Source organism: Olea europaea, unplaced genomic scaffold (genome assembly GCF_002742605.1).
Source record: "Olea europaea var. sylvestris unplaced genomic scaffold, O_europaea_v1 scaffold1200, whole genome shotgun sequence".
NCBI classification, from domain to species: domain Eukaryota; kingdom Viridiplantae; phylum Streptophyta; class Magnoliopsida; order Lamiales; family Oleaceae; genus Olea; species Olea europaea.
Window position 1 is genome coordinate 152,671 of NW_019229419.1, and position 14,074 is coordinate 166,744.

A 14,074-nucleotide genomic window follows, 5' to 3' on the forward strand; every position below is an offset into this window, starting at 1 on the left:
CTTTTAAATTTAAAAAATGCTGAAACACATGGGAGCGCAGCAAATAAAAGTAAAAAGAAGACAGTTTCTCCAACGAACTGATCATAAATTGACAATGACATCATAACTTCTTCCAACGTTTGGCAATTGAGTTGGAAAAAACTAATTTCCAACTGGAAAAATCCAAAACTTCAGTGATGCACCCTTCACTCTTCTTCCATTAATTTCTATTTCCTACATGATCATGTAAATACTTGCACCTATCTCCATAGCGACAGATTCCTTGAGCAAAAAATCTGCAAACCTTCTTTCTTTCGGGGCCTTGCCTTTGGACCGGATTCCTAGTTGCGTTGAAGTTCTCCTGAGTGCGAAAAGAATGAATTTGTACTGAATTGCTCATAGGATAAGGTCCCAGTAATGAACTCCTTGTGTCATTGTTATTTTTATTATCTTTAAAAATGTGGTTTAGTATTGGAATCTGCTGATAATTGGATTTATGAATGTAGCTTTGAGTTTGCACTTGAATTGGACTCCTTGAGGTGTTGAAGTTATTGTACTGTAAATTCCTGTTTGGACTCCTCGGAAAACTGCAATTCACGACAGTGAAAGGTTGCCTATGATGGAGCCTTTCTGGTAACACACGTGCATTTGAAGGATCGTTGGACTTTCCTTGCAAACTTTCTTGCTGCTGCAGAATGCTCACTCCACAAGTTTTGGGATGGCAATACTCCCGTTGAGAATATCCTTCCTGTACAGCATTGTTTTTCTCCTGCTGCTTTTGAGGTTGGTTTCCCTGCTTCTCTGGGTTGATTGGTATAGAATCAGATAACTTCCCGTGCTTGTTCTGGTTTTCCAGTCTTGCTACCCTGATATAGATATTGAGCATTAGAACATTGATCATAACGTCAAGTATGGAATTCATAGGCAATCAAATAGGAAAGGATGCTCTGAACCGTAGTACAACCTAGCAACATGTATCGAATTTGAAAGAGTCAGTTCATTAAGTTTTTCATAAACTTCATTACCGCAATAAATTATTATAGACAATAATTTTGATAACCATTTTGATACCTATTTGATTTGTGCATCTTTCGCATTTCCTTCTCTTGTATACGTGCTTCCCGATCTGAGCGTGCCATGGATCCTCTAGCATGCTTTTCTGATAAAATTTTCTGTCTTTCCCCTTCATCTTCCCATCTCTTCAAGTTCACAAGAATTTTGAGGAAAATGGAAACAGAAAAAATAAAAATAAAATCACAAGAAAGTGTAAAGGTAATGCATCTTTGCATTATTCTGATAAAATTTTCTGTCTTTCCCCCTTCATCTTCCCATCTCTTCAAGTTCACAAGAATTTTGAGGAAAAAAATAAAATAAAAAATCACGAGAAATGTAAAGCTAATGCATCTTTGCATTAAACTAAAGTATATGACATATAAACAACACTTGAACATTGTTTTGCTTACCTGTCTCATTGTTCTTAACCTGTAGAGGTTCCTGCCTTTGATCAGAAGGGGATGAAGTGGAGGCAGTGGTTTCTCCCCTCTGCTCCACAATACTTCAATCTGCTCAAGTTAGACGAGAATAAATTTATTCTACAGAAGGGCTAAATATGAAAAGATTAAATGCTACAGCAAAGTCTTAAAATTGATTAAGCCCCATATTTTGATCAGAAACTATTTCAATATTTTTGCAATCTTAATAGAAATGAATATGGACAAATTCTATATATTGTTAGAAATATACTGATCACATTGCTCAGGACTAAAGGAGGCCATTAAATTCTTTTTACAAGCTAAGTCAATACTGATATCTGAATGATATGCATTATAAAGTAAATGTGAAAGAAATAGGCACTATGCAGCAACCAATTTTATTGAAGCTATATATGGCAATGATAGGCCATATATGATGGCGAATACCTAATGCAAGTTTATAATTGGCCTAGGCTGATTGAGTAACTGACCGTAAATGTATGTTGCTGCTTAGCAGCTCCATAGCTCTCCTTCACAATCCGCCCTGCAACAACCCGTGTACCACATGGAGGACCATTTGCACTCCTAGATGCAATGCTGAACCTGATCAATCAAAAGACCACAAGGTTTGACGTAGCTGCAACAGGTAAAGCTTTCATACATTGTGTGAAGATCCTTTCTTACTTTTCAAATTCATTTTTAGAAAAATAAATGGACAAAAAACTAATGGATACTGCTTGCCAAAAAACCTGACTCCAAGGCCGAGAGATGCACGGTACTTTAAGAAAAGAGAGAGGGGGGGGGGGGGGGGGGGGGGGGGAGCCTAACTGGCAGACTGCAGATGAGGTGCATATACAATAGAGATTACAGAGACAGGCGACCAAATTATACGTTAGTTTATGGAAGGTTATTGTCTGTCAATGGTGTTATTTTAGTTGACTTAAAATAATAACAGCTAATGAGTTAGAAACTCCATTAGAAAAAAGGTCCTCTGCTTCAATTTTCACCAAAAGGCAGAGGATATCACTCCATGACAAAAAGATAAATCTAACCTATAGGGGTGAATAGTTTGCAAGTTAATTGGAATCTCATTCAAGAATCAAGATATAAACTTACATTTCATACACATTCTGTTCAAACATAACTACATCTCCTGTGCATGCATCACCTGCATAATTCAATCTTCCAAAATTAGAAATAGAGAGGAAATACGGTAGGAACAGAAAGGATCTAAACCATAATATTGCATGTTTGATAGGAGGAATTGTATACAAGAAAAAGAAGCAAATCTTGTTCGTTATGGTGAGGTAGTAAATTGTTAAGACTCGAACCCGGTTTTGTGCTCCCATAATTTTCAGAGTTTAAAACGCATTTTTATAAGTGGCATTGCACTGAATTGTGACACCTGGCATATAACCTACCGGTAAAAAATGAAGGGTTTGATCACTGGAGATATATATTATCCATGGAGTCGGTTCATTTGGCCTCAGATTTTTCATTTTCTCTAGTGACCTTTCGTGTGAGAGTTCAAGAGAGCTCCATTTTCTCTCTGGGTGGCTAGGGTTTCTGGTTTCTCTATTTTTCCGTTGAACATCTCATTCAAAGATTGTAGGTTGATGTTTTAGCCACATTATGCTTGTATAAGTATGAGGAAGTTCTCATGTGTTGAGATCTGAGAAGGAAGTCTATTAGTTCTTGAGTGATCTGAGGCAGATCTGTTGACTTCTTGAAGAGATAAGTCTCTTCACTTGTGTATTTTGTATTGGCTTAACTATGTAATCTTCGTTGCCGATTTTTGAGGCTTTTAGTGCAACCGAGCAATATCCATTTTTGATTGGATGCTCAATAGGGATTAGGTGTTTTAACGAGCACTGAAACCTCTAGGGCTTTGGCCGAAAAATTCTACTGTGTTCATTTTACTTTTCTGCAAGTTTAATTTCTGTTTTATTATTGATCGACTGAAACTTGCAACTAATCTTGTGGATTTTGGCCCCTTTCAGTGGTATCAAAGCGTTAAGCTGGGGCAAGATACTTGGATCTTCAAAGGAAGAGGTCAATCTGCTGCAGATCTGAATTTTGGAACTGCTATTGAGTAGTGTTGGAGGACTTTTCAAGTAAATAATACTTACTGGGTGAGATCTTTTAATTTTTGTAAAATTTACTTTTCAAAAGTTAGGGTTTTCGTTATTTCTCCCTTGATTAGCCATACACCATAACCCTCTGGTGTCTGGTCTTTGTCCAAGGGCTTCTGTGAGGCCTTGGAAATCTGAGATAAGCCCAAAACGGGAGTGTATCTGGAGAATTTTGAAGGAGAAGTTTCTGAAACCTAGAACTATTGCCCTTTGTTATTGTGTCCTTACTTGACTTGTGATTAAGACTTGCAAAATTGTGTCTTCTTGGAACATTGCCGTGAATCTTGATTTGCACTATTGTGTATCTTTTGCATACTTTGCTATGATCATCTTGGCTCTTGCTTGTGCAGTGTGTGGCATAATAAAATGGCCACTGTTAAATTTGAGGTTGCACAATTTAATGGTAAAATTGACTTTAACATGTGGAGTCAAAAGATGAAAGCTATCCTAATGCAAATGAGACGTGTTAGGGCTTTAGATGATAGTTGGCCTCAAGATATGAATCCTGCTAGGAAAATTGAATTAGAAGAGGTGGCCTGGGGTACTATTTTTCTGTACGTGGCTGAAAATGTGATAAGGACCATTGGTGAAATTAAAATAGCCTTTGAACCGTGGACCAAACTTAAGAAAAAATATGTGACTAAGACAATCCCAAATAAGTGTTACTTGTTAAAACAACTCTTTTCTTTCAAAATGGACCTTTCAACAGACTTGGATGACAATCTGAACATGTTTACTAAGTTGACCCAAGATTTGACCAACTGTGATGAAAAACTTTCACAAGATCAGTTGGTTGTGATCCTATTAAACTCCATTAGTGATAAATATAAAGATATTAAGATTGCCTTGGAATATGGTAGGGCAGAACTTACCACAGAAATAATAATCAATGCCTCAAAGAACAAAGCCTTAGAGATTAAATCTGAATCCAAGGAGAATCACAATGGGGATACCTTACTGCCTAAGGGAAGGGGTAAACCTAATTACCACCCAAAAACTTCAAATGAAAATAAACAGAAACGGGGTGATAAGGGTAAGTCTAAGAATAAAGCCGAAGGTAAGAAATGTTTTTATTGTGGGAAACAGGTCACTTTATCAAATGTTGCTACAAAAAGAAAAATGAATTAAAAGAAAAGAAACATTATGATGGGAATGCTGCCTTAGTATATAATAAAGATAAAAATGAAGATGGTTTGGTCCTTGATAATGGTGAGAAGAAACTGAATGATGAATGGATTCTTCACTCAGGCTGTTCCTTCCATATGTGCCTAAATAAAAATTGTTTTCTTGAAATTGAAAAGACAACTAGTGGGCAAGTTATGATGGGTAACAATATGACTTGTTAAATAAATGGAATAGGTACTGTTAAATTGTTACTAGAGAATGGGAGGTCCTTTTTTTAAAAGGAACCAAATATGTTCCAGAATTAGAAAGGAATCTGGTGTCATTGGTATGTTGGATGATATGGAGTTTAACATAAAAGTGGGTCAAGGATATACTCATATTCTTAGGTGCAATGATTTAATCATAAGTACCCCTAAGAAACATGGTCTTTACTTTCTTAAAGCTAAACCCCTTACTTGGCTTGATTGCTGCTGTTTTAACTGAAAATTTTTCTCTTACAAAACTATGGCATGAAAGACTTGACCACATTAGCAAGAAAAGTCTAAACGCTTTACAAAATAAAGTAGTTTTTGGTGATCAAAATCTTGGTAATATTGGTCACTGTGAACAATGTGCGATTGGTAAACAAGTAAAGCTTCCTTTTTTGCCTGGAATTCATAAAACCAAACAAATACTTGAGTACTTGCATACTGATTTGTGGGGTCCTGCATCTATGTCTACTATATCTGATTTTAAATACTATTTTTTGATCATTGATGATTTTTCAAAAAAAACCTAGGTTTTTTTTGTTAAAAACTAGAGATGAAACTTTTCTAGTTTTCAAAGATTGGAAAACTTAAATTGAAAACCAAACTGATCATAAGATAAAGATTTTAAGAACTGACAATGGTTTCGAGTTTTGCAATCATGAATTTAATAGTTTCTATAAAATGTTATTGCAGAAAGAATGAATAGAACTTTGCTAAACAAAGTTAGGTGCATGCTCTTGAATTCTAATTTGTCAAAAATATTTTGGGGGGAAGCTGTGAAAACTGCAGCATACCTTGTTAATAGAACCTCCACTAGTGCACTAAACTTTGAAGTTCCTGAATCTGTCTGGACTAAAAATTCTGTTGATTACTTTCACCTAAAAACCTTTGGATGTGCTAAATATGCTCATCAAAACATTGGAAAGTTAGAACCTAGATCACTTAAATGTGTTTTCTTAGGTTATGATGAAAATGGTAAAAGGTACAAGTTGTGGGTTAAAGGTGAAAGAGGGTATATGGTGATTATTAGGAGGGATGTACTTTTTAATGAATCTCTTATGCCTTTTTTAGAAGGAAAACATCATAAGTTTACTAGTGAGGATGTTCAAATTGAGGTGGAGGCTCTTCATGCTGATGAAGCAACACCTGCACCTCTTACAATAGAAACTATTACTGCAGAAAATGACATTTTAAGTGAAACTGAAAATGATCCAATCTCTAATCCTAATAATCTGTCTGATAATCCTACTTTTCCTATTAATTATCAATTAACTAGAGATATGGAAAGAAGGCAAATCAGACCATCAGCTAGATATGATTATGATGATTTTGTTTCTTTATTCACCTATCAAGAACAATCTAATAATAAGCCTAACTCCTATGATGATGCTATTAAATGTAAAGATGCTAAAAATTAGATAGCAGCTATGGAAGATGAAATGGGTTCACTTCTTAAGCCCCCATTTGGCCCCCATTAATTTGAATTATAATGGGAGGAATAGTATTTTTTTTAAAAATGAATGGTTATAAAAGAATGAAAAGTTTTTTATTTACATGTAATATTATTTTATTGAAGATTGTATAGTTGAAAATAAGAAAGAAAAAAATTTAATTTAAATTGATGATATTTAAAGGGGGCCAAAACAGGGTCTAAAAATGAAACCTGGAAATTAGTTGAAAAGCCTAAAGGTCAAAAGCTCATAGATTGTAAATGAATCTATAAAATAAAGGAAGGAGGAGGGAGAAATAACAACATAAGATATAAGACTAGGTTAGTAGCCAAAGAATTTACACAAAAAGAAGGTGTAGACTATAATGAAATATTTTCTCCTATTGTTAAGTATACAACAATTAGATATATAATGATAGAACAAAACACATAAACATTAAGTATCATTTTATTAGAGATATAATCTCAAAAGGAATTTTGAAAATTGATAAAGTGCCTACCCAATAAAATCCCTTTGATATGGGAACTAAGATAATACCTTTGAAAAAGTTTAAGAACTGTTTGAAAATATTATCTATTGATACTGTGCCATGATTTACAGGTACTTTGAGAAAATGAAATGATAGAATGATATTGTCTCCTGGCTGCACTTGATTTGAAAAACTATGGTAGCAAAGTGGAGATTGTTAAGACTCGAACTCGATTTTGTGCTCCCATAATCTTCAAAGTTTAAAATGCATTTTCAAAACACGTTTTTATAAGTGGCATTGCACTGGATTGTGACACATGTGGATTGTGACACATGTAATATTACCTACCGTTGGACGGAGGTTTGATCACTGGAGATATATATATTATGGAGTCGGTTCATTTGGCTTCAGATTTTTCATTTTCTCTAGTGACCTTTCGTGTGAGAGTTCGAGAAAGTTCCATTTTCTCTCTGGGTCGCTAAGGTTTTTGGTTTCTCTATTTTTCTGTTGAACATCTCATTCGAAGATTGTTGGTTGACGTTTTAGCCATATTATACATGTATTTTCTTGAGTGAAAATGTGTTAAGTATGAGGGAGTTCTCATGTGTTGAGATCCGAGAAGGACATCTGTTAGTTCTTGAGTGATCTGAGGCAACAGATTTCTTAAAGAGATAAGCCTCTTCTCTTGTGTATATTGTATTGGTTGAACTTTGTAACCTTCGTTGCCGATTTTTGAGGCTTTTAGTGCAACCAAGCAATATCCATTCTTGATTGGATGCTCAACAAAAGATTAGGTGTTTTAACGAAGACTGAACATCTAGGGGTTCGGCCGAAAAATTCTACTGTGTTCATCGACTGTATCTTGCAACTAATCGTGTGGGTTTTGGCCTCTTTCATAAATCCATCATCGCATAACACCTAATCTTTTGTTGAGTGACCTGCAAACTGAGTGCTGATGGGCAGAACTAAGATAGGTAGGAAAACAAATGATAGGGCAATTTCCCAAGCGCAAATGCTAACAATTTATACCTTTGCAATTAAGCACGAAACTAGAAGCTGGATACTTTTTCTCCCCACCATCATCAACAATACTGAAAAGTATATAAGCATTTATTATTGCAAGGGGCTAAATAAATACAAAAATCAATAAATTAGAGCCCAAATAAAAGAAAGGAAGAAATTACTCGAGATATTCCATAATTCGTCCTATGAGGATATCTTTATTGCCTGTCAATCGCAGTCCATGCTTCCTCAGATAAACTCTGCACTGATCAACTTTTAATTTCATAATCATGCCACCTGCTCCCATTGCAAAACACACTCCCCACTTTAGACAATTCATTTTCACGCTCACACATGAAGCAACAGAAGCATATCTTCGAACAACTTTACTGCAATATTCTATACTTGCATATGCGCATGGGTAAAGTTCAAATCTAACAAAGAATAAATAGAACAGAAATTTTAGTTGAAACCTTCGATGAGTTTTCGAACAGTTTCATAACTTTTCTGATCCTTCTCATCAAACTCAGGCAGAATCATATCAATAACATCTACATCTTCCTCAACGTTCTCCTCCATTTCCTTTTCAGAACTATCAAAAACAAGACAAACCCACAAAATTTAGCATCAAACAATCACCGCGCTAATTAAAACCAAATTTGGCATCTTCGTATGAGTTTATTGAATATTAGCAACAAAAAAAAGGTACCTGCATTTGGCTTTTTTCTTGATCCTGAGGTTCGAGAAACTCGATCGCGTCTCCTCAAGGATATCAAAATTTGGGTCAGCTTGTGAATCATCAGAATCGTATGGATCTCTGTCCGAATCGCAGTAATCTTCTCGCCCAGAAATTTCCATTTGTTCTGAATTCATTTTCCAAGAGTGAAATGAAATCTTTCTTTCTATTAGAATGAGAAATGGGAGAAATGTGACCGTTGTAAATGGAGGGGTGCTATTTTTTATTTTTATTTTTTGAAATGGATCACATGAATTTGAATTAGTTACCGTGAAAGGGGGGTTTTTTTTAGGGATTCATTTAAAAGGCTTGGTCAAACTAAACATTTGTTCAAAAAGACTAAGAACTAAGACTTTTAGTTGAAAGGACTAAAGTTATTAAATATGAAAAATAGAATTTGTAAAAGACTAAAATATCCTTGTATGTGAAATGATGATATTGCTCTTATTTTCATTTCAATTTCTTTTCAACTCTAATGTCCTTCCCTCCCTCCTCTAAGAACGACTCAACCACTATAGATGCCTCCATGCTGATTTCTTATCATCATCTTCTTCTCTACTTAATGAAATCACAAAATTTACATTCTCATTCCCTTGAACGTTCATTTGGTTGAAGTGAATAATAAAGTCTTACTACATTTTTATTGGGCATTTGGAGAAGAAGATAGGGTATGGTAAATTTTTGATATTTGAGCCACTTTCTTTCTCCATTGTTTTGAATCATCCGTTCATGTTGTTGTTTATGTGTTTGTGGTGTTCATTTTTCAATAATGATTTTGAATTTATTTTATGATTTGATTGGATCTTTAAATGGGTTACTTCCCAATCTTATTCTCATTACCCCTTATTTGTATTCCTTAATATTAATTAAAGTGAAATGTAAAGTGGTGAAGGATGATTGGCTTTTTTCACATTGTTTTCACGTGAAACGTGTATTTGATTTTTTCAGTACAAAACGACATTCATATCGTTTTATGAAATTGTGAACGACATAGATATCGTTTTCTGAAATCCATGACAACGTACATATCATTATCAATACTCTATGATGTTTGAAATTTGATGAAATTTATATGTTGAGTTACAGGTTATGGACACCATGGACATGGTATGGATATCGGTTTGTTATCCAATTGAATATAAGCAGACAGTTGAAGGTGGATGGAAATGGAAGTATTTTGGAAATGGCAAAGGGAAAACAATACCTATTCTTGTTGCAAAAACAGTTTCTTACATGGAACTATATGATAAAGTTAAGGAGGCATTGAATATCGATACGAGTCTCTACAAAATGGAGATTTCAGCTCTTGTCCCGATAATGTCTAAAGCTCTAGCTGCACCAATCATAAGTGATTGTGACAACAACGTAAAGTGGTTTATATCTGCCTGTACAGAAACTTTTCTTTGTGTAAGTATTTTAAATGAAGTTGTTGAGAATCAGGAAGATTTTGGTGATGAAGGATGTTTATTAGTAATAGATGGTGGAGAACGAATTGGAAATATGAACAATGAGGAGGAACAAGATCGAGCAGACAACGATGGTAATGATGACAATGGTGATGGAATATTTGTAGATTGTAATGGTTTTGACGTAAGTGAAGATAGGCCCCGAAGGGTAGATGACGAAGTTAATTCTCCTGTGGCAAATGACAATAATTTTAGTTACGCATGCATGAACCTTGCAGTAGGGATATAATGAATGGTAATGATGTTGAATGTACTCAGATTGTATCTGAAAGTGTAAGTTTGCTCTGTTACGAGACATCAGTAAAAATTTCGGAACGATTAGATATGCGAGTCAACCAGTTGTTTCCATCGAAATATGACCTAATATCAAAATTACAGTTGCTAGCTGTGAAGTGCCAGTTTGAGTACAAAGTTAAGAAGTCAAATAAGAGTACTTATACAATTGTTTGTATTGATGAAAATTGCAAGTGGCGCTTACGGGCAACCAAGATCGTAGAAAGTCCCATTTTCGAAGTTCGAAAGTACAATGGTCATCATTCTTGCTCCATGAGTGTTCATCACAGAGATCATAGGCATGCTTCATATATGATTATTGGAAACCACATCGCTCCTAAGTACGAAGATGTCAACCGAGTTTACAGACCAAGGGACATTATTAATGACATTCGTCGAGAGTTCGGCATAACCGTAAGCTATACTAAAGCGTACATGGCTAAAAATTTTGTTTGTGGACTGATTCATGGGAAACCCCGTGAGAGTTATGCGAAATTGCCAGCGTATTGTCATGTTTTGGAGATGCAAAATCCTGGTACACTGACATTCATTCATACTAATGATGATCGGCGCTTCAAGTACCTTTTTATGGCATTGGGACCAAGTATACATGGGTTCGTAAACTCAATGGAAAGGTAATTTCTGTAGACGGTGCATTCTTGACATCGAGAATGAAAGGTACTCTACTCGTAGCAACTTCTCAGGATGCAAATTTTCAAATATTTCCACTCGCATGGGGAGTAGTTGATTCGGAAAATGATGAATCCTGGACTTGGTTCTTTCAGAAGTTGCGGTTAATAACATGTGATACGGATGACCTTGTGATTATATCTGACCGTGCAAAGTGCATCAAAAATTGAGTTAGAAATGTGTTTCGATTTGCTCATCATGGTAATTGTCACTTGCAAAAGAACTTGAAGACAAATTTTCCATGGTATGATGTTGCAACTTTGTTTAGGGCAGCGTCAGAGGCTTATACTGTAACCGAATTTGAGTTCTACATGGCAGCTCTATGCAGTAAAAAGGAGGGCATCAAAGAGTACCTATTAGAAGAAGATTTTCAATGTTGGGCTAGAGCGCATTTTACCGGGATACGTTACAATATCATGACTACAAATAATGCGGAATCTATAAATGGTTTGTTGAGAGTGCTCGAGAACTTCCCATAGTTGGTTTACTAGAATATATTCGTGGGATACTACAAAGGTGGTTTTATGAAAGATATGTTGAAGCAGAAAAATGTGTTACCCAACTCACGCCAGCATTAGAGAAAAAGATGTGCATGACATATAATGAGTCAAATGGGTTGGAGGTAAATCAGGTTTCTCCGGACATTTATCAAGTTGGTGACAATTTAGAACACCACTTTGTGGATTTTTACGAAATGACATGTACGTGTAGAAGATTTGATTTGGATAAGTTTCCATGTGCGCATGCAATTGCTGCAGCAAGATTTAAAGGAGACGAGGGCTATAAATTAAGTACCCCCTTTTACACTAGTATTTGTTGGAAGCAAACTTATTCTAAATTCGTATATCCTTTGTCAAACGAGGTCGAATGGCAAATTCCTAAGAATGTGATAGCCAGAGAAGTATTTCCACCATTGGTACGAAGACAGGGCGGACGACCATCAAAAAAGAGGAAAAGGTCGGCCGGAGAGACGCGTGTGGCTCGTAAGTGCAGCAGGTGCAAGAAAACTGATCATGTTCAATCCACTTGCACGGGCCAAGTAGCTAGTAGTGAACATTAATGTTGTAACACTATCTTATTTTGTAACTATATGACTTCGTACTTATTATATCAACTGAATGAAATCACTTACTAGATTTTGTACTCATTGTGTTATTGAAATATTTTTGTACCGTTGGAATCAAATTTTAGTATTTTAGGTATTCATGTTCCTATCTTCTCACAGGGAATGCAAACTACGTTCATGTCGTTACAGTAGACATGAATGTCGTTTCAGTTCAAAAATTGTACAGATTAACAGAACGAGTTATAAATCGTTTCTGAGACACAAAACGACATTCATATCGTTTCAATGTTAAATACACACTGCTTCTCTGATTTTTCTGAACGACTTAGAACTTATTATGAATATAAATAACGACTTAAAAGTCGTTTCAGTTAAAATTTATACTAAAACGATTTATACCACGTTTTCGAAACACAAAATGACATTCATATCATTTAAATGTTAAATACACACTGCTTCTCTAATTTTACGTAGCGACTTAGAACTCGTTATGAGCATAAATAACGACTTAAAAGTCATTTCCCTAAAAATTTATACAAAACCAATTTCTATCTCGTTTCAAGGAAACAAAACGACATTCATATCGTTTTAATGCTAAATACACTGCTTCTCTGATTTTGCGTAACGACTTAGAACTCGTTATGAACATAAATAACGACTTAAAAGTCGTTTCAGTTAAAATTGATACTAAAACGATTTCTACCTCGTTTCTGGGATACAAAACGACATTTATATCGTTTCAATGTTAAATACACTGCTTCTCTGATTTTGCATAACGACTTAGAACTCGTTATGAACATAAATAACGACTTAAAAGTCGTTTCAGTTACAATTGATACTAAAACGATTTCTACCTCGTTTTTGGGTGACAAAATGACATTCATATCGTTTCAATGTTAAATATACACTGACTCTCCAATTTTGAGTAACGACTTAGATATCGTTATAGGCACACATAACGACTTCTAAGTCGCGTCAGCTAAAATTGATACTAAAACGATTTCTAACTCGTTTCTAGGACACAAAACGACATTCATATCGTTTCAATGTTAAATACACACTGCTTCTCTGATTTTGCGTAATGACTTAGAACTCGTTATTAACATAAATAACGACATAAAAGTCGTTTCAGTTAAAATTTATATTAAAACGATTTCTAAGTCGTTTCTGAGACACAAAACGACGTTTATATCGTTTCAATGTTAAATACACACTGCTTCTCTGATTATCATTTCTTCTCGTTCAGAACGACATTGATATTGTTCTAGCGTAATTGTTCCTGAAAGTTGATCCATCTCGTTTCTTTACAAATCTGACGAGTTCGAAATCGTTTCAGCTGAAATTATAAGTGCAACGACATCGGTATCGTTTCTTCACAGTTGAAATGACATTAGTATCGTTATACTTAAAAATGGCGTTTCAACTATCCACGGCCACCGACATACATCCCACCGTACGTATGACGATGAAAACAGGTTATCGAGCCGGCTCAATCTCACTCGAACGATGCTATGGTAACGTTTGTTATTTCATAGTTGTCTTTCACACTCAGATTGTTTCCATAGAAATAAGGTATCTCCATTAGCTCTTTCGGACCATTCGAGAGCTACTAGCCCACTTGTTACGCTCTTTCGATCGTCATACACATTTCGGAGTTATGTGCAGCAATCGAGGATGATCGAAATGTCGTTTCTAGGCATAACGATATAAATATCGTTATGTTCTTGAAGAAACGACTTTGAGGTCGTTTTAGATGTTATATAAACTGAAACATGTTAGAAGTCGTAAAATTATACAAGGAACGACATAAATATCGTTATGTACCAAGTAGTGAAATAACGTAACGTTGTCCATCTCGTTTCTTTACAAATCTGACGAGTTCGAAGTCGTGTCAACTGGAATAATAAGTACAACGACATCGGTATTATTTCTTCACAGATGAAACGACATTAATGTCGTTATACC

The 14,074-nt window shown here is 35.2% G+C and overlaps 2 protein-coding genes across 2 annotated transcripts; one reads left to right on the forward strand and one right to left on the reverse strand.

Annotated features, from left to right (window-relative positions):
• Positions 1-44: 44 nt before the first annotated feature.
• On the reverse strand, positions 45-8,837 carry LOC111374079 (zinc finger CCCH domain-containing protein 62-like). Its single transcript, XM_022996706.1, has 9 exons — positions 8,588-8,837; positions 8,352-8,470; positions 8,061-8,175; positions 7,906-7,967; positions 2,568-2,619; positions 1,943-2,054; positions 1,443-1,541; positions 1,051-1,178; positions 45-845 (listed from the first exon to the last, which is right to left on the reverse strand). Exons 1-9 carry the CDS (start codon positions 8,749-8,751, stop codon positions 200-202), a joined length of 1,497 nt encoding a protein of 498 aa, XP_022852474.1. The 5' UTR covers positions 8,752-8,837; the 3' UTR covers positions 45-199.
• A 2,187-nt stretch (positions 8,838-11,024) lies between these two features.
• LOC111374070 lies at positions 11,025-13,382 on the forward strand. Its single transcript, XM_022996693.1, has 5 exons — positions 11,025-11,197; positions 11,312-11,490; positions 11,589-12,026; positions 12,269-12,348; positions 13,356-13,382. Exons 1-5 carry the CDS (start codon positions 11,025-11,027, stop codon positions 13,380-13,382), a joined length of 897 nt encoding a protein of 298 aa, XP_022852461.1.
• Positions 13,383-14,074: the final 692 nt, after the last annotated feature.

Excerpts from the sequence above, each read along its gene's own strand:
- LOC111374079 (XM_022996706.1), bottom strand. The coding sequence starts at position 8,751 with ATGAATTCAGAACAAATGGAAATTTCTGGGCGAGAAGATTACTGCGAT. Across the intron at positions 1,542-1,942 it reads AGCAGCAACATACATTTACG|ATTGAAGTATTGTGGAGCAG; the intron begins GTCAGTTACTCA and ends TAACTTGAGCAG. Across the intron at positions 846-1,050 it reads AAGATGCACAAATCAAATAG|GGTAGCAAGACTGGAAAACC; the intron begins GTATCAAAATGG and ends TATCTATATCAG.
- LOC111374070 (XM_022996693.1), top strand. The coding sequence starts at position 11,025 with ATGAAAGGTACTCTACTCGTAGCAACTTCTCAGGATGCAAATTTTCAA. Across the intron at positions 12,027-12,268 it reads CGGAGAGACGCGTGTGGCTC|GGAATGCAAACTACGTTCAT; the intron begins GTAAGTGCAGCA and ends ATCTTCTCACAG. Across the intron at positions 12,349-13,355 it reads TGTACAGATTAACAGAACGA|AACGACATTGATATTGTTCT; the intron begins GTTATAAATCGT and ends CTTCTCGTTCAG.